This window comes from Octodon degus, unplaced genomic scaffold (genome assembly GCF_000260255.1).
Source record: "Octodon degus isolate 3935 unplaced genomic scaffold, OctDeg1.0 scaffold00016, whole genome shotgun sequence".
NCBI lineage: Eukaryota > Metazoa > Chordata > Mammalia > Rodentia > Octodontidae > Octodon > Octodon degus.
The window spans coordinates 25,268,904-25,290,313 of record NW_004524592.1 but is presented as its reverse complement, the minus strand read 5'-3'; the positions used below and the strand labels follow the sequence as shown (position 1 = coordinate 25,290,313).

Below are 21,410 nucleotides of genomic sequence, written 5' to 3'. Positions count from 1 at the left end.
TTCAAATAGCTGGGATTACAGGGATGTGTTACTGTGCCTAGCAGTCCTAATTATTCTTAAACATATATAGCACAAAGGGGTAAGTTATTATTTTCTAATTTAAAGGAAGCAAAGCATACAGGAAACATTAAAAAACCAGAAGCACAAAGAAAATCAGTTTGGATTCAGAAGACCTAATCATGAGCCAGTTTCCTTCACTTGTTAGCTGTACAGTGTCAGGCAGTTAATTTGTTTCCACTTCCTACAAGCAAAATTCTTTATAGTTTACAGCTCTGTCTTCTCAGTCCACTTCCAGATTTGGAGAAGTCATCCACAAGCTACAGCTCTTGTACTTTCTGTGGATTTTGAACGACGAAGAGTCAACTTGGGAGTGGTCACATCCCACAAGGGATGGTGCCAGCCTAGCTAACATCTATGGGGCTGTCTGGGAAAGGGAAGCAGATGTGTAGATGGGCATTATTAAAACTCAAAACTGGGGCCAGGGAGATGGCTCAGTAGAATAAGTGCTTGCCTGGCAAGTGCAAGGGTCTGAGTTCAATCCCTGGTTCAAAAAAAAAAAAAAAAATTGAAACTCAAAACTATGCTCTGAGAGGCTACCAAGAGTTATGAAATCTCCCTGAGCAGAGCAGAAACCTGAAGAGACTAAGGCACCAGAAGAACCAGATTTGATAGTGTACGAGTGAAAGAAGAAACTAACTTCATTTCGAGGAAAAAGCCCATAAACTATAGTAGTTTAGAATAAGTGGTTTTGTGTACAACAGATGTCCTTTAAAACTGCCTCTCCTGAGCTTATGGGTTGAGCTCTTTAAGCAGGCTGCACGAATGAGGTTTCCTTACTTTTCCACAACACAAGATTCTTTGTTCTATTCACGCCAGATTAGGCCGCTCTTCCACCACATGCGTCTTGCGGTTCTTTCTCATCTGAAAATCAAAACGTGTTAGTTCTCTTTTCAAGTGCAGGAGGTCAAGTTCCAACCTGGAAGTTATTATAGATAATTATCCCAGAATTCTCAGAAGAAGCTGTTCTGGAACAGGCATCTTGCCCTTTGAGCCCAAGTCTATTTTTATTGTCAAGTATTTCACATGTTTATTTTTGTCTCATTCGCTCCAAAAATGGAAGAAAGTAAACACGTGGTGGTCAGCTTTCTTAAGTTCAGGTTTCTTTTTTTTTTTCTTCTGCTGTTCCAGGAATCTCATATGAGAACTCATGAAACACCTTGAATCCTGCTGAGAAGAGGATTCAAGAGAGTCTCTCCCAAAGAGTCTTATTACCTGAATGTCTTTTATTCTCTTGGGAAAAAATATCCAAAATGGGTGACATTAATCATTGGTCCAGAAAACAAAAAGATTGTAGGCTGAATTAAAAATGTATGTGGAATACACCAAGAATAAGATGCTGGTTTTTATCTTGATGCTGGTTTTTATCTTCACCGTATTCATCTGGGGGCTGCATGACAAAAAGATCCCTCCGAAAGGATTTCAACACAGGTCTCAGGGTGAGTAGGGGTCTAGGAGGTGACAACAACAAACTTTGGGAAAATTTGAATACAGCCCTTGCATGAGTCTAAGTACATTAACACACACACACACACACACGCACACACACACACATGGCTAAATTAAGAAAACTAGTGCTTAGCATAGGGATCTTGGAGGAAGAAGGGGACCAGGAGGTGGTGGGGCAAGCAGGAAGACAGGAGACAGAGCAGGCGAGCTATGTGCATGGATGATGCCCCCAAGAGCAGCGGATCAGTGTGTCTTGCAGATGCATACTGATGAAAAGGAAAAACTGAGGACAAAACCCACATGGGCTTTTGGAGCAGAACAGGCCACTGCTTCCTAGACTTCCAGCTGCCAGGGCTGAAGGCCAGGCCGCGTTGGGCTCCACCCCTGCCCCCAAACCCTGTCTTCCTTCTGGGACTCCCTATTTATTTATTTATTTATTTATCACTGCCCTTCTCTTTTCTTTTTTCATAACTTGGATGTGCTGGTATGGAACAGTGTCCTCTGTTGGCTGATTCCTGATCTAGACCTTAGCTACTCAAACTGTTGTTGATCAAAACATGACATAACTCGGCTGAGTTCATTTTCCGATGGTTCTCTTCAGTGGTCTTCTCTTTGAGTGCATGTTTTTCTTATTCAGAAACAAAGTGTTCCACTTCTGGAATTAAAGCTGGGGGAGTTCTGCATGCTCGGAAGCTGATTTTATCCTCCCTGTCCAGCAAGCTCTGATGGCGTGACAGACAGTGCATGCACTGCTTGGTCAGAGTGGAGCAGCTGCGGGGCTGGTGTCTGCTCACAGGGTAACTGGAGGATTTGGGCAGCAGATCAGCACAGACCAATGATACTTATATGGCTCAAGCTTTGCTCCAACTTCTTCAGCAGCTTTCTGACCTTGCTCAGTGGTGTCTATAGAGCCCCCAGCTCCTCCCTTCCAAGCCAGCCAGCTGCTCCTTGCAGAACACATTCTGCCTCTGTATCACTTGCTCTTTCTCCTCCAGATGTCTAGCCAGGTGCTTTGCCTTCACGGTTCCCCCTCCTTCGCAATCCTCTCTGGAAGGACAGCTTGGTGAACCGCTCACTGCTGAGCCCTCTCCGTCCAGGTCTTTCCCTTGCTTTGGTCCTTTCTGGTTCTCAGAGTCCTTCTTGGCTTGCTCCAATGCCAGTTCTTCAGCCACTGTTCCTTTCACTTCTTTTTCAGAAACTGAGGCACCCTGAACACCAGAATCCTGATGAGACTTCAAACCCAGTGGAGAGGATTCCTTTATCCCATCAGTCACATTTTCTAAAAGCCGGGTGCCCTTCACAGTGGTGATGCTTTCATTCTCATCTGCCTCGAGGGTGGCCCGGCAGGTGCTGGTCATCCTGCCCACTCCTGCCTCTGTCCCTACAGGGTCCTATCATAGACCCACAGGCATGTCAGGCCTATGTGCACACATGCATGGTGGAGGACAGGACACTTCCCTTGACGGGCAGAGCAAGGCCATGACCCCAAGGCACCATTTCCATTTAATTCAGTGAACGTGGCTGCCAACATGTACGCATGTTACAGATCTCATCGTGATGTGGGCCTTGCTGTCTATGCACCTGAAATCCAGAAGTGGACACAGAGGGAGAACCTCTGCTGAGGGCCGAGATGACCTGCACTACAGGGAAGAGTAAACAAACCACTATTTGCCTCTCACAGCAGATAAGCTAGTTTTTTCTCCCATCTTCCCTTTTCCTCCCATCACTCCCTTCTTTTCTTTCCTTCCTTTCCTCCCTTCTTTGCTTGTCCTATAGCCCAGGCTGGACTTGAGACTTGACCCTCCAGCCTCAGCTTCCCAGCTGCTGGCGTTACAGGTGTGCAACATGGTGCGCATCTCATTTCTTCTGAAATTTTACTGGTTGAATCCATCTTTAGCTTACAGTATTATTGAAAGCTTAAATATTATTATCCTCTTCCCACCTTAAACATATAACACAGAACTGGAAGGAGTGGCATAGTAGGGACAGCAGTACGGTGGCTGGTTGCAGACAAAATTCCTGTAGCGCCCCGTGGCTTTCCTGATGTGCTCAGCATTGGTATTGTCAGGGCCCTGGTCAAAGTTCTGATCTGAAGGATGGCTAAGTTCTTAGCTTTAGTATTCAAGACCTAAAGCTAAGTAGGTCATAGAAGTTGAGAAAAAATTAAGATCTTGAAAAGGCAAGGAAAATACACAGAACATTTATAAAAAGACGCTAGGGCTAGTAAATGCAGAGAGAAAAAGTTAAGTCTGCTTTTTTTTTTTTTTTTTTCCAATACTGGGGATCAAACTCAGGACCTTGTGCTTGCCAGACAGGCACTTATACCCGAGATATTGCCCGGTCCTGAGTCTATTATTAAGAATAATAAAATATGCCATTATAGGAAGGAGAGGAAGAAACTTAGAACTTGGCAGTGTAGCTTGAAATATCCCTTACAAAAATCTGATCATAAAATGGACTTTTCTATAACTCTAGGACACTATATTGAGAAAATGCTCCCAAAGCAAAGCCTTGCTGAGCTGACTGGACACCTGCGGAAATCCCGTGAATTATCTTCTGCTCCCCTTTGCCTCTCACCCCAGCAGTCACAGGGTCCACTTTCATCAAAACCCCAGCTCCTCAGTCCCCAGGTAAAAGCCACAACCTACCATGGTCACAGCCAGCCTGGTCTCCCTAACACCTGCCCACTCAATCTGCTGCCTGTCCGCCAGCCACGCTGCCCCCTGCTGGTCCCGAGAAAAGGCAGCGCAGGGCTTGGTCCTCGGTGCTCCTCCCTGAGACCCTGTGGTGCTTCCCACCTCTCTTCACCACTGCAGGGCAGTCATCCCCAGCAAGGCCTGCCACACCAGACTCGATCTCAGGTTTCTGCTTCCTTCACACTCTGGCTCCTCAGTGCCTCTGTGTCTTCTTCTGCTTTCCTGGGAACATGTAAGTTACTTATTATGACATGGGATCCAAATATATGGAACTGCTGAACTTAGAAAAGTCACATCGCCATGAATCTCCCTAAAGTCCTCCCCCTCACTTCAAGACACATCTCATGGTTCTCACCACTTTCTGAAGCAGCTCTGGAGTCCCCTTTCCTGAGTGTCTTTACCAGATGTGACCAGACAGGTAGTGAACGCTGCTGCCAGCGCCACCCAATGGAAAGGCAGCTCTTAGACCCCAGAGGCTGTGTCCTCATCCAGTTATTCACTGGACCTGGCACCTTGTGACTTCTGGCTCTTCCCCAAAGTCAGAATGGCCATGAAAGGGAGCGTTTTGAATTGATTCAGGACATCGAGTCAGCCAGGACAGCACAACTGATACTGTGTGAAGTTTCCAGGGTGGCTCTGGACTGAAAGGTCTCCCCGCATCAGCCCTTTGCAAGCAGGCACCTTCCCAGGGAAGAGCCCCGGGTACCAGGCCCTATGCGTGGGTCAAGGAAGCAGGGGTGTCTTCGCTCTCAGTGACTCAGGATCCTTCCCAGGTCCTGGGCTTTGGGGCCAGCTAACAGCTGTGGGTGGGATCGAGCATCAGGACAGCTCAATGCTTTTTGACTGAAAGAACAGCTGCTTTCTGTCCTCACCACCCTGGGCTCCAGCTCTTATTTCCAAGGGGAAGAATCCAGGAGTGGAGCTGGGTCTGTCCTCTGAGCAGCCAGGGTCACCTCAGCCACACTGGCCCTGTCTGTGACCAAGACCTCTCCTACCTCTTGTGGCCGCCACCCCCTGGCCCTCAGCTGACTGAGCAGGTCCTTTGTCATTGGCACACTTGCTCCCAGGTGGTCATACTGAAGAAGAGGCTTTCACCTGCTGCCAGGGAGACGTGGTGAGCCCCGGTGTGGGCAGGGGAAGAGTCCAATTAGTATGGGTTTAGCCAGCTGTGTCATCTGCCGTTTGCTAACTCAGAAACAAAAATATATCCTTGCCAAGTATAGTAAAGTTGCTATGTGAAATCAAAACCACATTTAATACTAACATTTGTGTAACATCTCCCCCTGCTTTTTTTTTTTTTTTCCCCAATAGGAAGAATGACAGTACTCTACGAATGGGTTTGCGACACAGGTAGACACCTGATTATCTTTCTCTTCTTACAGGAAGAACATTAACAGGGGAATGTTCTCACTACAAACTATTCCTTGATGATACAGGATTCATGGGCTTTCAATTTAATGTATAAGACTCAGAAGGGGAAGGAAAAACACACACTGAACGGAGTGCTGAGTGCCGAGGGCCGAAGGCCACGGTCACTGCACTTGTATTTGCCGTTTAATAACAAGGGAATCACAGTAGATTTGTGAGCCACAGCCTCGACCTCGCCCAGCGCAACAAATGAACCACGAGTCATTAAGGAGCACATAAAGTGCAAAAGAGTGCTCACCAACGGGGACGGATCTTGGAACTCACCATGTTCCTTGTGTAGGTCACAGAGCAATACTAAATATTTCATGTATGAGTTGAGTGTGAAAAATAAAAGCTCTTAATACTTCTGGACACTTGCAACAATAGCAAACGTGAGGAAAATGAACCTGGGGTAGTGAATTTTCACACTCAGGGGAACCGGCTGTGGGTACTGCCTAAAAATTCACATCCTTGGGCCGATGTGGTTTTAACCTGTTCTAGGCAGCTTTAACAATGATTTATTTCTCAGTGGTTTTCTTTTATAAGTATTTACTATAAAGTCCAACAGTGGTTCCGTGGGATTGGGCCAGCGAGGATGGAATGAGCTAGTTGGGAAGCTGTTCTGGAACAGCGTGGAGCCTGCCGGTGAATGTGAGGCATCAGTCACAATGAGGATTGGCTGGACCACCAGCTCCACAGGGGAATAATGATCACCAGTGATCACAATCAGAATACAGCAACGTGGCACAATTTAAAGGAATTTTTTGGGCAGGCTAAATAGCTCAGCAGATAAAGTGCCTGCAAGCAGACGCAGGGGCTGGGGGTTCGATCCCCAGGCCTGCCATGCCAGCTTCACCCCCAGGGTGCCCTGTGATGGCAATTGAGACTGGGCATGGTGATGTGAGCCTGTAATTCCAGCTCTTGGGAGGCTGTAAACAGGAGGATCACTAGGAGTCTGATCTAGTAGTGAGACCCTGAACACCCTGTAGACCTTTCCCTAAAATACATTAAAAAAATAAAAATAAAGGAAATTTTGCTAGGCATGGTGGTACATGCCTGTAGTCTCAACACTCCTGAGGCTAAGGCAGGAGAAATGCTGTAAGTTGCAGGCCAGCATGGGCTACAAAGTGAGTTCAAAGCCAGTCTGAACTGCATAGCAAAACCTTGTCTCAAAAGACAAAAAAAAAAAAAAAAAAAAAAGAAAAAGAAAAAAAATTAACAAGAAAATTTTAAATTCACAATCACACATGTATTAGGAAATCACGTACTCTGTGCGGCTGTGCCCATGGGGATGGACTCACCTCCCCGGGGAGACTCGCTAACTAGGTATCACCTGAGTACCCACAGGATGAGGGCAGCAAATATTAGATGTGAGATGCACACACAGCCTTTCTCTTTTACCTCTTAAGAAATGAATAAGCCGAAAGCCCTAGCCCATCAACTTGTTCCTTGATAATCTCATTTCTCTTCGTGCCCTCCATTCCCTGTCAGTTTTATTTGCACAACATTAAAAGTCAATATATTAATGAGATTAAATGCACCCCATTGTCCCCGTAGTCTCGACTGTCTCCTTCGAGGGCTCACACAGCCCAGAGACCTTTTGGGAGAGCACCAACCTCTACTCCCAGGCTGTTCATGATGCTCCTGTCCCTGTCCACCTCTGTGAGGTAGGAAGACTGTAAGCTTTACCTCCGTCACTGCACAGAAATGGAACATACCACAGGTAGGAAAACCATACGATGAGAACCAAGTGGTTGGGAGCTCTTGGTGTGCATCTGGGATCCAGTAGCCATGTGAGCTGGGGCAGGCTTCAAAACTCAACATCTCCCTTACAGACACCTGACACAGCTGACGTTGCTCATGGGATGCAGTCCACAGCAAGTTTCATCGCAATAGGTCTTTGTGTATCACAAGACACATTGCTAAACCATGTTGGTGACAGAAAGCAAAAGAATAGCCACAGCAAACAGCCATGTGGGTGTGAACAGGGAGGCATGTACAAGGCACGGTGTGGCTCAGTCCACTGCTTGCCATGGGGGCCATGGAAGGTACCTGAGAACTGTGGGACAAAGTGAGATCTATGCTTTGGATGAGGAGTTAGAAAATGTGCAGGACATATGGAAGAAGCAAAGCCTACACAGGGTCATGGCCAAGAAAGTAAGGGAGAAGCCCAGAGTAGAGTGGCATGGGAAGGGAGGGCAGGGGTAAAGCGGTGGAGAGCAGAGGCAGGAGGCTCTCATGGGTCCCTGGAACTGGGGAGCCCCAGCTCAGCAGGGGTACAGAGGAGAGGGAAAGACCACAAAAAAGCAACATGTAGAGGATACTGATGAGAAAGGGGGCTCTATACAAGTTTTGGGGGTTATGAGGAGACAGCTGCTCTTGTTGCTCAAGCAGCAGGGAAGAAGCACTGGACACGAGGGTCAAAGCACTGAGAGATGTCCAGCAGGTAGTCTGGGCTCCTTCTGAAGATTTGCCAGTTGAACTGAGACTAAGCGGATGGGGTGGGAACCCAGACAGATTAGGAATGCCAAAAGAATAAATGGTGCAGACAGGAGGCTCTCATGGGTCCCTGGACACCCATAGCAGATGCTCAGGTATTCAGAGAGGGCAGAGGTGGCTAAAGAAGGTCTTTAGCAGCAACAGGACTGAGAAGAGACACGATGGCACACAAATGGAAACAACAGTGTCTCACAGTTGTATTAATTAAACTTTTGATTTTAAACTCATAAATTATAAGACAATAAAATAATTGGGCTCCTTCAGATATGAAAATTAGACCTGGTCCACACTGCCATGCTTCTAAATTTCTGCTACAAAATTAAATCAAGTCTTTTTCTCATCTCAATAAATCACCACAGGAGATAAAATCAAAAATTTGGATGTTTATTTATATATTGAGCATCCCAAAAGCTTGAACACCAGTCATGTCCGAGTAAGCAGTGAGCAGTCACCTACAGCCCAGCCTGTCTGTCTCAGGCCCTGAAGGAGAAAGGAGTCTTGGCGGGTCTCAGAGGGGAAAATCTTGGCGGCCAGCTTCGAAGGTCCCGGTCATTTGCCAAGGAAGTGCCACACTTGCTCTGTGTAGGAAACAGGGGAGAAGGGCGTGAGGGAAAGGCAAGCGAGCACAGGAAAGGGCGAGACTGACTCAGTTTGGACCTTTAGGAATTACTTAGGCTTACAAGAGTCACAACCTTAGCATGCTCATCTTTCCCAGCGGAAATCTACTTCCCTCCTAATGCTTGTCCTTAGTTGTCTCATTTTGCTTAAGTTTTATATAAAACTTTGCGAACATTTCTAGAACCTTCTCATTCTGTTCCTGATGGCTCTGGGAGCCATTTTAGTCTCCAATGAACAATACAGAGGTTAGGACCCTGGCTGCAGCATGGAAGGTCTAAGAAACCTTTCACTGTAAGACTTACCCATCAGACACTGAAATGAAAGGACGCTGACAGCCCTTGGCCACGAAGGCGCACAGCTTGCTCGCCTGGGAACTCAGGTCCGGGGATGCGCTCCTTTCTCGGCATCTTGCCCCTGGACCCCCAGTGGAGAGCTCTCATTTTCCCTCCAAATTTGTAACCTGACTAGTCTTCTAAGCCAACATTTTCATTATTTTAAAAGAAAAGTGAAGGCCGGCCAAATAGCTCAGCAGATTAAAGCACCAGCTTAGGCGGATGCAGGGGCCAGGAGTTTGATCCCGGGCCTGCTGTGCCAGCCCCGCACCTGAGGCGTGCTGAGACAGTGATTGAGACTGGGCATGCTGGCACGTGCCTGTAACCCCAGCACTTGGGGGGCTGTAAATAGAAGAATCACTACAAGTCTGACCTATGCAGTGAGACCCTATAGACCCTATAGTCCCTGTCCTAAATACAAAAAAAGAAAAATGATGTATGAATATGCTTGTGTTCTGACATTCTTATCACAGAACATTTTTACTTGTTTCTCAAGACAGCTTCAAATAATGAAATTTTTTAAAAAGGCATTTGGCTGGTGAGATAGCTCAGTGGACTAAGTGCCTGCTTAGGCAAGAGCAGGGATTGGGGTTTGATCCCCAGCACCACTTGCAGCACTAGTCCCAACCCCTGGGGTGTGCTTAGCTGGCTACCAAGTCTAGGTGTGGTGGTGCATACCTATAATCCCAGTGCTGTAGAGGCTGAAAACAAAGATCACTATGAGTCTGAGCTACATGTTCAAATTTATAAATTTTGCTTATAATATCATCAGTTAAAATGAGTTATTCACAATCACATACAAGATGTAAAAGACCTATATATTGAAAAGTACAGTACCCTGAAAAAGGAGATTGAAACAGATATCAGAAAATGGACAGATATCCCTTGCTCTAGATAGGAAGACCCAATATAGTGAAAATGGCCATAAAGATTTAATGCAATAATGATCAAAATTCTAAAGGTAAATCTCATAGAATTGGAGAAAATAATCATAAAATTCATTTGGAAACAGAAGAGGCATAGAACAGTAAAGGGAATTCTGAGCAACAAAGCAAGGCAGGGGGCATCACAATCCCCGATTTGAAGAAGTCATATTATAAAGCTACTGTGATAAAAACAATATGGAACTGGCAAAAAAGACCCAAAGATCAAGGGAGGAGACTACAAGACACAGAAACAACTCCAGATATACTCAGTCATCTTATTTTTGACAAAGGTGCCAAACACATTCACTGGAAGAAAGAGAGCTTCTTGAGAGCTTGAAAAACTGGCTCTGCACATGCTGAAAATGAAAACTGGACCCATGTCATTCACCATGCACTAAACTAAATTTGAAATGGATCAAAGATCTAAATATTTAAATAAGAGGCTGTGGAGATAGCTCAGTAGAATAAGCGTTTGACTGGCAAGCGCAAGGGCCTGAGTTTAATCCCTGGTTCTAAAAAAAAAAATTAAATGGAAATATTAAATCTGCTAGAAGATTGAATAGAAAAACTCTTGAAGACACTGGTATAGGCAGAGACTTTAGGAATAAAACCCTGCCGGCACAGAAATTATTACAAATAATCAACAACTGGGATCCCATTTTATGAGAAAACTTCTACACAGCAAGAGAAAACACCAATTGAGTGAAAAGACAACCCCACAATGTGGGAAAAAATGTTTGACAGCTAATACTCAAACAAAGGATTACTACTGAGAACATATGCAGAACCCAAGAAAATCAGACCTCCCAATTTTAAGGATACAATCTAAAAGTGGGCATCTGAGATGATTATACACTTCTCAGATAAAGAAATGCAAATGGCAAATTAATATATGAAAAAATATTCAACATTACCAGCCATTTGAGAGATATAAATTAAAACAACACTGAGATTCCATCTTACCCCAGAAAGAATGGCTGTCATCAAGAAGTCGGCCAAGAACAAATGCTGGAGGGGCTGTGGGGAAAAGGAACCCTGCTCCACTGCTGGTGGGAGTGCAGGCTGGTACAACCACTATGGAAATCAGTGTGGAGCTTCCTTAAAAAGCCAGCACTGGAGGTCCCACTCAAGCCAGCTATTCCCCTACTGTGTCATTTTTCCAGAAGAACTGAAAAGATCCTGCCACAGCAATATATGGGCACCCATGTTTATAGCAGCGTAACTTGTCATAGCTAAATCTTGGAAACAACCCAAATGCCTACCAACTCAGGAATGGATAAAGAAGAAGTGGTATTTTTACACAATGGGGTATTATACAGCTATACAACTGGACAAATTTGAGGCTTTTATTGGTAAACGGATACAACTAGAGACCATATTCATAAGTGAAATAAAGCAGATGCATGTGTGCCAACATTGTGTTTTCTCCCTAGTGTGAGAAGTTGAAAAAGTAAGTAAGATGAAAAATGTAAAACAGATATTGTAAAACAGCAATAAACTTTAAAAGGAAAGAGTTAGTGGAGTAGGGGAATGGAGGAAAGGTGGAGGAAAAACATATACTATTAATTTCTCTTAGTTCATTGAAAGAAAGGTTTGTGCTAATATTTGCTTGGACAATTAAATGCTGATGTCTTTTACTCTGAAGAACTAATTTAAAGATAACAATATGCAATGTATTACTAATTGTTACCAACCTGTTATCTTGTTTGGAAATTTTGGGGGTTTTTCCTCTTAAAAAATGAGTAATTCATTAAAATGAAGAATAAAGAAAATCTTCCAGATTTAAGATATTGAGTCTTTTTTAATTTACCAGTATTAGCCTCTATTTTAGCAAAAAAGGACACTGCATAATCAAACCATTTTTAAGCCATTAGTAATAAATGTCTTCTTCATTTCCTGAAAGTAGGAGATACATTCCTTTGAAAATTTTAATTACTTTAAAAATATTTTACTTAGTTTGCATATTTTTTTTTTTTGTTATGTATTTAGTACAGGGTCTACAGGGTCTCATGATACAGATCAGACTCACAGTGCTCCTCCTATTTCAGCCTCCCAAGTGCTGGGATTATAGGCATACACCACCACGCCCAATCTCAATCTCAGTCTCAGCACACCCCAGGGGCAGGGCTGCCATGGCAGGCTGGGGATCAAACCCTGGTCCCTGTGTCTGCCTAAGTAGGCACTTTAATCCACTGAGCTATCTGGCCAGCCCAGTTTGCATAATTTTTAATATCGCGTTTTTTGATTTCCAGTACTGTAAATGAATGCATTTATGTACCTTGCCCTGCAAGAACCAAAATGTACCATACCTTCTCCATTGCTTTCTTTACTCGGGGAAGCTGGTGAGACCTAGAAGGTTAAGAACAGAGGCAGAATCCCTGTTAGCCCCAGGGGAAGCAAACCCAGTGAGGTTTTCATGAGACTACAGAACAAAGTTGACACTCAGCAACTCTCTAACCTGAAAAAGCATATACTTCTTTGCCTATATTACCGGGCCCTGCTCTTTCTGATAAATTACAGACATACAGCCAAACAGAAAGGCGCATGCGTGAAATAAGCTAACCCACGGTAGCTGAGGATGTGAAGGGGTCCTCTTTCAATTGCCCCTGTAGCTGAGCTCTTGAGACCAAAAGAATTGGAAAACAAGCAGTCAAATAAATGTGTGTGTGTGTGTGTGTGTGTGTGCATACATGTGCAAACAGACACAACCACATAGGCGCACACATAATTCAGCTGTCTTCAAGAGCTTTGAGTTTACTTTAAAAACCAGTCAGTGTTTATTGTGACTGCTAGGCCAACATTCTGAGAACAGAGGTGGTGATGTAGCCTTGGCAGACACGTTTCAGAGGTTTTGCTGAGACACCAAGTGTGGCAGGCCACTGTCCGATCACAAGCCCCCCCCTCGCCAGGCATGAACTTACACTTGGAGCCTCCATTTCCCACTCTCCTTTCCACATCCCTCATTTAACAACTGACCTCACTCCCCTCTAGGCCTAACACTTGCCAAGGTCTCCAGTGTGTGTGTGTCTCACCGCACCCAGCGAAGCAGATCCTTTATGCAGCGGGTGCTTAGCTCCTGGCCCCCAGGCTGTGGTGCTGGTGAACGGGACACTGGGCTGGCCGGCAGGAGCCAGACCCTCCACCTCAGTGACCCTCACCTACTTGTGTCAACCACTTGATGTCACCTGTGACTAACAACATGGGCAATCAATTTTATATAATTAGGGGTCACAAGGTACTACACAAGAGACAGAAGCAAGTACAAGAAAAATGATATAATCAAGAGGAGCAGTGGATGAGAGATACAGGGCTGCTGTTAGGGTCACAGAGCTGGCTGTCGCACCTTCAGCCACGAAGTCACCAGAGCATCATGACGTGTTCCCACTGAACCACAGGCTTATGGGGCCATCACCATGATCTGAGGGGCCCAGGCCAACACACAGTAGAGCCCTGTGTGCATACCGCCAGCTCCCAACCTCTGGAGAACTCTGACCAGTGGATTCTCCCAGGTCACTAACGGCTAAGGTTACTTTTCCTTAACTTTAAGTCTGATGAAATGAACTTTAGAGTATTTTTTCTTTATATCTAAGAAAAGGATTATGTGACTGCATAAATAAAAAAGATTCCTGAAAATATTTTCATTAATATCCTTGAATATGTCCAAGTATTTCCAAAAAAAGATCAGAAATTCTGTGAAGCTTCCTCACCCAGAGAAAAGTCCAAGTCTGAGTGAGACAAACATACAGAGACATCAGCTGTCCTGAGGTGAGGTGTCAGAAGGAGATGGCGCTATTTGTTTACTCTTTCACTGTCTCGTGCTCCTTGTATCTTATAGGACACTCACTATACACAGGGAGTACATAGCTGGTGAGTGAGCCCACCTAAAAGGAAAAAAAAAAAAGAATCTCCTCTACCTCATTTTTTTTGAGCCACACTACATGTGAACCAAGAGCCTTCCCAGCTCCTACCCTGGATCACAGAAACCTCACAGAGCAGACCAGCAGCCACATATATGGTCAATAAGTTAATCTAATTAAGAAAATGAGCACCATGTGAAAATTAGTTAAGTGGCTAATATACTTTTAAAAACAGAATTTAAAAATTCAGCCTCCTTAAAGTTTGAAATTTAAATTCTCTGAATTAAAAAAAGAAAATCCGGCATTAGCTTTTTCACTGCATGCTTCCTCAAAGAGCTCGACGCCTTTCTCTGCTCAGTATTTCAGGGTTTGGGCAGGACTTCTCACAGCAATGCTGTGGTTACGCGATGCCTTGGGCAGCGCTGTTTCTTACCAGTTCAACCAAGGATCTTGCTTCCTCCTGCGTGCAGCGGAAAGGGCTGTCACACACCTGGGCGTTTATGCTGTGGAAGAAAAGAAAAGATCGTCAGATGAATGAAAAAAAGCAATCAGCAAAGGAAAAGAATGCCAAGCCCCGACACTCCTCCCTCACTGGGTAACTTCGGACTGGGGACAGGGAGTCAAACGTACAGAACTTAGGACAATTAAACTTATTGTACATTCTTTTTTTTCTTGGAAGTCAACTCATTTTCATTTTTATTAGTCCGCGTGCGCAGCGCAAGCCGTCGGCCTTCCGGGCAGCAGCGGGGAGCCCGCGCACGCGCACACATGTTCCTTCCGCTCATCCCACCCCCACAGCCTGCTGCCCTCCATCCCGTTCCTTCCCATTTGCGAAAGGTCACAGTCCCCACTTCTAGCTCTTATGTTGCTCCTTATTATTTGGATTTCTCACATAAGGGAGACCACGTGCTACTTCAGCTTGTGTGTTCCATCTATTTTACTTAACACTATGGTCTCAAGATGCACCCTCCTAATTCTTTGCGGTGAAGTTACAAATGGAATATATAATAGCATCACAGTCCTTAGAATAAAACAATACAAACCCCAATAATTTCCTCGTGTACATAAACAGCCATACCACAACTACATTTCACCTTTACTCAAGAAAAGAGGAATCAAATTTGACCCACACAATGGGACTATACCAAGTTTTCCTCTAAAGTGATAACCATTTCATTTGGCTGGGCAAGTCCCTGTGGAATCTCTCAGCAGACCCGGAAGATGCAGGATGAAAGGACGCTCTTCTGAGGGGCAGCTCAGGGTTGGGAAGCGCAGCAACAATGTCTGCCTCCCATGCACTGCACACAACCTGCTTCCACACCAAGCAGGTCCAGTGCTGATTTAAAAAAACTTCATCGCCGGTTGTGGTGGTGCACGCCTGTAATCTCAGCACTCAGGAGGCTGAGGCAGGAGGATCGATGCAAGTTCGAGACCAGCCTGGGCTACCAAGTGAACTCAAGGCCAACCTGAACTGCACAGTGAGACCCTGTCTCAAAAAAAAAACAAAAAAACCCTTCATCCAAAAAACCAACAGATAAAAATGGACAGAGGAAAATAAGTGATTAAAAATGGTTATTTCCCAAGATAAAGGATGGATGAAACACACAGTTCCCTCTCCAATGGCCCTAAGGGAAATACATTTCAATTTTTTTCTTTTTCTTTAAATTTTTCAAATTTATTTTCTTAATTGCTTTCTGAAACACACAGAGACACCTGTAACAACAACAACAAGAACAAAACACCTTTTATGATTGCCGATTTACCTTTAAAATTGTATCTGTCAGTAATTGATGACAATGACCACAGGAAGTAGTTACTGGGGGCTCTGTCCTCGCGACATGGGACTTATTTTCAGTCTCAGCATGAGGCATGAGTAAAACCTGAAGGAGGTTGGCCCAAGCATCTTTATGGCTTTTTCACAGTCTCTTCCCCACAGCTCATCTTTAAGTAAACTGGAAGTTTAAAAGGTAGGGCCCTATAGTTAGATGCATCCCTAGTGAGGGAAAAGGAGAGGGAAAGGGGGGAAGGGAAGAAAAGAGAGAGCAGAGAGGAAGAAGAGGAGGTGGAGGAGGAAGAAGAGACGAGAGGAGAGCAACCAGACACAAAATTAGACCCTGCCAAGTCCCAGGGGCTAGTGCTCTGAAAACGGCAGGGGGCTATGCTACATACACGACGCTTCCCACACTTCAACCAAAGCAAGACCCATTCCTTGTAAATTCTGGAAAATGATCCACAGGAAGGGCAGAAGAGTCTTCTGTTGATGGGCGTGTCAGATAAAATAAGACTGCCTAAGCACATCTGAACTTCAGTAAATATTTTTAGTGTAGTTTGTCCCAAGTATCCAAGTATCCTCAGTGTGTGTTCCAGGTACTAAATTTTAAAAGGAGTTATGCACACTACTGTTTGAGTGCTGTTAATCAATCAGCTAATGACCAAGATGAGTGGATAAGAAGGCTTTTCCTGTCTCTATCAAGGAATGTGACAGCTAAGAGATGATAAAATAACCACGCATCTGCCTGTGGAACAACTGTTGCTTCAAGCTCTGTGTCTGTGCACGTCACAGTGGAGTCCAGTGAAGCAGTCCAATTGAAGCTTATTTACTTGTTGGCTTCTCCCAATAAAAGGCAAGTCCCTTGGGACAGGCGCCACACCTAGAAACACCCACTGATAGAGCACCCCTCGTTACTTATCCAGCAAGAAACAATTCAAGTGCCTTAAAAAATCTGAGATCCAAGTAGTTTTAGATGGCTGTTTAGTACCGAGTAATGATAAAATAATATTACTTACACAGAAAAGACAGATTCTTACCAATTTATAGCCCCTGCATCGCACTTCTTCATAAGCAGTGCTTTCCAACATTCATGAGCAGATTTAATGATGTCAAGAGCAAAAGCCTAGTTCCAAGTCAAATAAGACAAACAAGTTACACTGGTGCATCGACACAGAACTGAAACCATCCTGGCATTTCGTGTGAAGTGCAGCACTCTGCAGTGGGCACGCTGGAGCCCCCTTGTTTATCTGCTGTGTGACTAGGGACAGACATCTAACTGCGCTGAGCCTCAGCTTCCTCACCTGTGCAATGGGCTATTGTGGGGCTCGTGCATCTCAGAGACCAGCAAATGAGGCCCTGTGGGTCAAGTTCAGCTTCTAGCCTTTGGGTGCTTTAGCTCTACAACAGCAGAGCTGAGTCATTCTGACAACTGCGTGGTTTGCAACACACAACATATTTACTGTGACCCAATACAGAAAAAGTTTGCCAGTCCCTGATCAATACCATAGAGTTGTTAAAGGAAAAACAAAGATCTTGTCTGCAAAGTACTTCAACTAGTAACTGACTCATGGGCAAGCATGTCTCTGTTTATTACCATAAACAGGTAATGTCCTCTAATCGTAAAGTGCTCTGATCTCTGTTGTCCCCAAGCTGTAAGCCTCCCTAACATTTTCCATACATTTTTGCAGTCCTAATTCCTAAGACACCTATAAATGTATAATTAATGACAGACACACATCTTGCTAGATACACATCTAGTAAGACTAAGAAAGACTGCTTTATCATTCCAAAGCAGAATATTCTTTTGATGTTCTTCCTCAAAGCATAGTCTCTTTTCTTATGAAGGGCTTTTATTTATTAACTGCTTCAGCCTTCCTCCTTCCTCCGCCAAGCACAGTGGACATTGTGATACTGAAGGAAACGAAGACGCCTGTGTTGTGACACAGAACAACGTAGGGAACTTTGGGCTGCAGACCGCATAGGACAGCTGGCTGCAAGGACAGCGAGTGGTGTTCCTCCGCCTGGGGCTGTGGGGAACTCGTTCCAGCTACGGGGCGGGGACAGCAAGTGACTCTCTGGACCACACAGGAAAACACATTTAGCCAAATTAGTCCAACAATGGTAACTGGGGACCAGTTACAGGTGCTGCTTGCAGGAAGAGGCAGGACGAGCCCAAATATAAAATGGGAGCCATTTCCCAACCCCTTTAGGGAGGCACAGCTACATCTTCTTAAGCGAGGCTCATGTTCTCAACAGCAAGGGTGGGGAGCAATGCATAAAATTACTGTTTTCAGAAGAAGTGTAACAATGACCTGGTCTTCTTACAAAAAAGAATCAATGTCAAAAATAACAACACACGAAAGACAGCTCACTCCATAAATCTATAACTGGTAGACTTTCAGAATCAATAACGGTTTGTGGAACTTATTCAAATGTAAAATATAATACGTAATTTGAAGAAAAAGTAATTTATTCTATAAATTTCTAATATTTTATTTTTAAGAAAATCTAGCCTAAAATAATAGTTTTACATTTGCATCTAATAATCCTAAACAAAGCCCAAAAGATATTAATGTTCTTTAATATACTTTTCAAAAAATATGGGTCCAGCAATTCATTCTTACATGGCAAAATCCTGAGGCTTCTAAGCTTTCATTGCCTTGCCTTGTCTTTACTTGTACAACATACTTCTTAGGACCTATTCAGGGGTTGGCTCAGCAGATCTGCAATTCACTTAGTGGGAACAATGTTTTAAAAAGTCTGTGTCTTTACGTGGTGACTCTTTGGCCTACTTGGTTTTTTAATACTTTACAGTAGCCAGGGTTGTCTAACAGAGAAACCTTTAGTCAGTGAGAGAATTCAAGTGCATTCCGAATGGTGAAGCAGCTGAGCTCAGCCATGCAGTGGAAACATTTAGGAGTGAAATCCTAGGAATTTAGTAAGGGTAACTTTCCTCCTCAAATTAGTAAATTAAGCATTTTCTTCATCTGTTATACTCAGAGTTGACAGATCAAAGAATTCTTTTATTTTTGAAGCAGAAGACGGAGATATTACTTATAGATGAGAGAATTTTTCAAGCTAGTTGATTCACTTAGATGCCCCACAATTTTTTTTTTTTTTTTAATGTGTGTGTCTTTTTCAGACAGGGATTCACTATGTAGATCAGGCTGGCCTTGAACTCACTTTGCAGCCCAGGGTGCCTCAAATTCACAGTGACCCTCCTGCCTCAGCCTTCTAAGAGCTGGGATTACAGGTGTGCGCTACTAAACCCAACCCCAAATTCTTTAAATGACAAAATACCTAAGTCAGTAAAGAACAGTTTGTCCTGATGCCAAAAGAGAATTATTTACACAAGAACTTGACAAAGGGAAGCAAGCACTTACAGGCACTGGGAGACCCTGGAAGTAAGACTCTCATCTTTACCTTGCCTTTGAATTCTCCATTAAAAGCAAAATTGTTTTCTGGCTTTCCCTCTGGCACCTTATAAAATCTCAACCAATGAACAGTAGCTTCCAGGTACCCTGGCTTGAACTTCTTGACATCGTCAATATCTGTGAGGGAAGAAATGAAAAGTTATTTTGCTAAAAAGAAAAAAAAGAAAGAAAAATCATTTCCCTGCACAGTAGAGCCCCAGACTAGGGGAGGCAGGGCAGCTAGACCCCGTGCACCCAGCACCGGAGTGGGTCACGCTCACTGGGTGCAGGGCGGCTGGCACCTGTTGTGTCACTGGGACTTCTGTGTTCACACAGAAGTCACTGTTGATTCACTCTTTAAACAGGGATCAAGGGCTGGGGAGACAGCTCTGCTGTATAAGTTCCTGTCTGGCAAGTACAAGGACCCGGGTTCAGTCCCTGGTACAGCATGCCATGCCAGCCCTGGAACCCCAGGAGTGCCAGGTCAACCACTAAAACCAGGAATGGTGGCACACGCTTGTAATCCCAGTGCTGGGGAGACTGAGACAGGAGGATCATGAGTTCAAGCTATATAGCAAGACCCTGTACCAAATAAATAAATCAATAAAAATTAAAACAAACAAATAAAAAACACAAATCAAGCATCCTCAGGCAATATGCTCTGGAAAGGGAACAGGTAGGCAAATGGGACAAATTCATTTTATCATTCATGTAAAATCTCTACGGAAAATTGGAATAGATGGTGCTTAGCTCAATCTGATAAAAGATATTTATGACAAACCAACAGCTGATGTCATATTACATGCTCAAAAACCAAAAGTCTTCATTCTAAAATCAAGTATAAAACAAGGATCTCCACTGTCACCACTCCTATTCCATATTGTACTGGAAGCATTAGCCAGAGGAATTAGACAAGAAAGAATAAAGTAATAAGCATTGGAAAGGAAGAAGTGAAATTATTATCATCTGTAGATGACAGGATACTCTACATAGAAGGCCACAAAAAATCCACCAAGAGACTTGTAGATTTAATAACCAAATTCAAAAGTGTACCTGGTTACAAGGTTAAGACAAAATTCAATAGCATTCCTGTACACAAACAACAAACACACTGAGAAAGAAAGTAGGGAAGCAACATCTTTCACAATAATGTCCCCCAAACTGAAATGCTTAGGAATCAATATAATAGAAGAAGTAAAAAGTATGTACAGGGCTGGTGAGATAGCTCAGTGGCATAAATACCTGCTTAAAACAAACTGAGTTTGATTCCCAGGGCAGAAAAAAAAAGAGCTATACAGTACAAATGACAGTACACTTAAAAAGACATTGAAGATTTCAGAAAACAGAAAGATATTCCTTGCTCCTGGATAGGAAGAACCAGCATTAAGAAAATGGCCATCCTCCAAAAATTGTTATACAGATTCAATGCAATCCTGATTAAAACATCATTATACCTCACAGATATAGAGAAACCATTCCTAAAATTCATATGGAACCAGGAAAGACCTAGAATACCAAAAGCAATCCCAGGAAACAAAGGAAAGGCAGGAGGTATCACAATATCTGACTTTAAATAATACTACAAAGCTACTGTGATAAAATCAGCATGGTACTGGAAAAAAAACCCTGAGGATCAATGGAATAGATTAGAAAATGTAGACACAACTACAAACACACTCAGCCACCTTATCATTGACAAAGGGGCCAAACATATTTACTGGAAGAAAGATAGCATCTTTAATAAATGGGGCTGGAGCCGCCATCTCGGGAACCCCAGATCCAGCCCTAGCCCAGGCCCAGTGAGTGTGTGGGAGAGCTTCTGGCTACCCTGCACCTGTGGGACCTGTCAAGTCCAAATCCAGGCACATAGGATAAGTGAGATCCTCTACCTCACCCTTGGGACCCCCCTACCACTTGACAGCCCCCACTCCACGCCCACCCAGTGAGAGAACTTCTGCCACATTCTCGGGACCCCTAGATCCAGCCCTAGCCCAGGCCCAGTCAGTGAGTGTGTGAGAGAGCTTCCCCTCTCCACTATGCCCCCTTGTCACCTTCAGACTCAGCTCAGGTCTAGCATATGGACCTGGAGTGAAACTCTGCAGCTGCACTCCCTGCAGAGAGAGTAGGTGACAGAACCACCCAGCTAGTCCAGGAGCAGAACGTCTTGCCAGAGGGGCACAACAGGTTCACCCCCAAGGGCAGCAGCAGGAAGGAGCTGAGCACAGCAGCCAGACCCAAGCCAGGCACAACTGGATAAATTCAAACTTTGTAGATCTGCACCTGAATTTCAGTTGGTAATAAGGATATAACTGCACCAAAGCTCTACAACAAAGGTCAGAAGACAGTGCTACACAAAATGACAATGAGAAGGAGCAAAATGCAATC

At 44.2% G+C, this 21,410-nt stretch overlaps 1 protein-coding gene and 1 pseudogene across 1 annotated transcript in view; both read right to left on the bottom strand.

The window, feature by feature from the left end:
* Positions 1-2,135: 2,135 nt before the first annotated feature.
* On the bottom strand, positions 2,136-7,402 carry LOC101583720 (annotated as a pseudogene).
* A 1,069-nt stretch (positions 7,403-8,471) lies between these two features.
* Ppa2 (pyrophosphatase (inorganic) 2) overlaps positions 8,472-21,410 on the bottom strand; it is a 77,235-nt gene continuing 64,296 nt past the window's right edge. The window contains exons 8-12 of the mRNA XM_004626772.2: positions 19,036-19,163; positions 16,650-16,735; positions 14,275-14,344; positions 12,294-12,333; positions 8,472-8,686 (exon numbers count right to left, since the gene is read on the bottom strand). Of these exons, the coding sequence (XP_004626829.1) occupies positions 8,658-8,686; positions 12,294-12,333; positions 14,275-14,344; positions 16,650-16,735; positions 19,036-19,163 (353 nt within the window). The 3' untranslated portion in view covers positions 8,472-8,657. The remainder of the gene's footprint in view (positions 8,687-12,293; positions 12,334-14,274; positions 14,345-16,649; positions 16,736-19,035; positions 19,164-21,410) is intronic.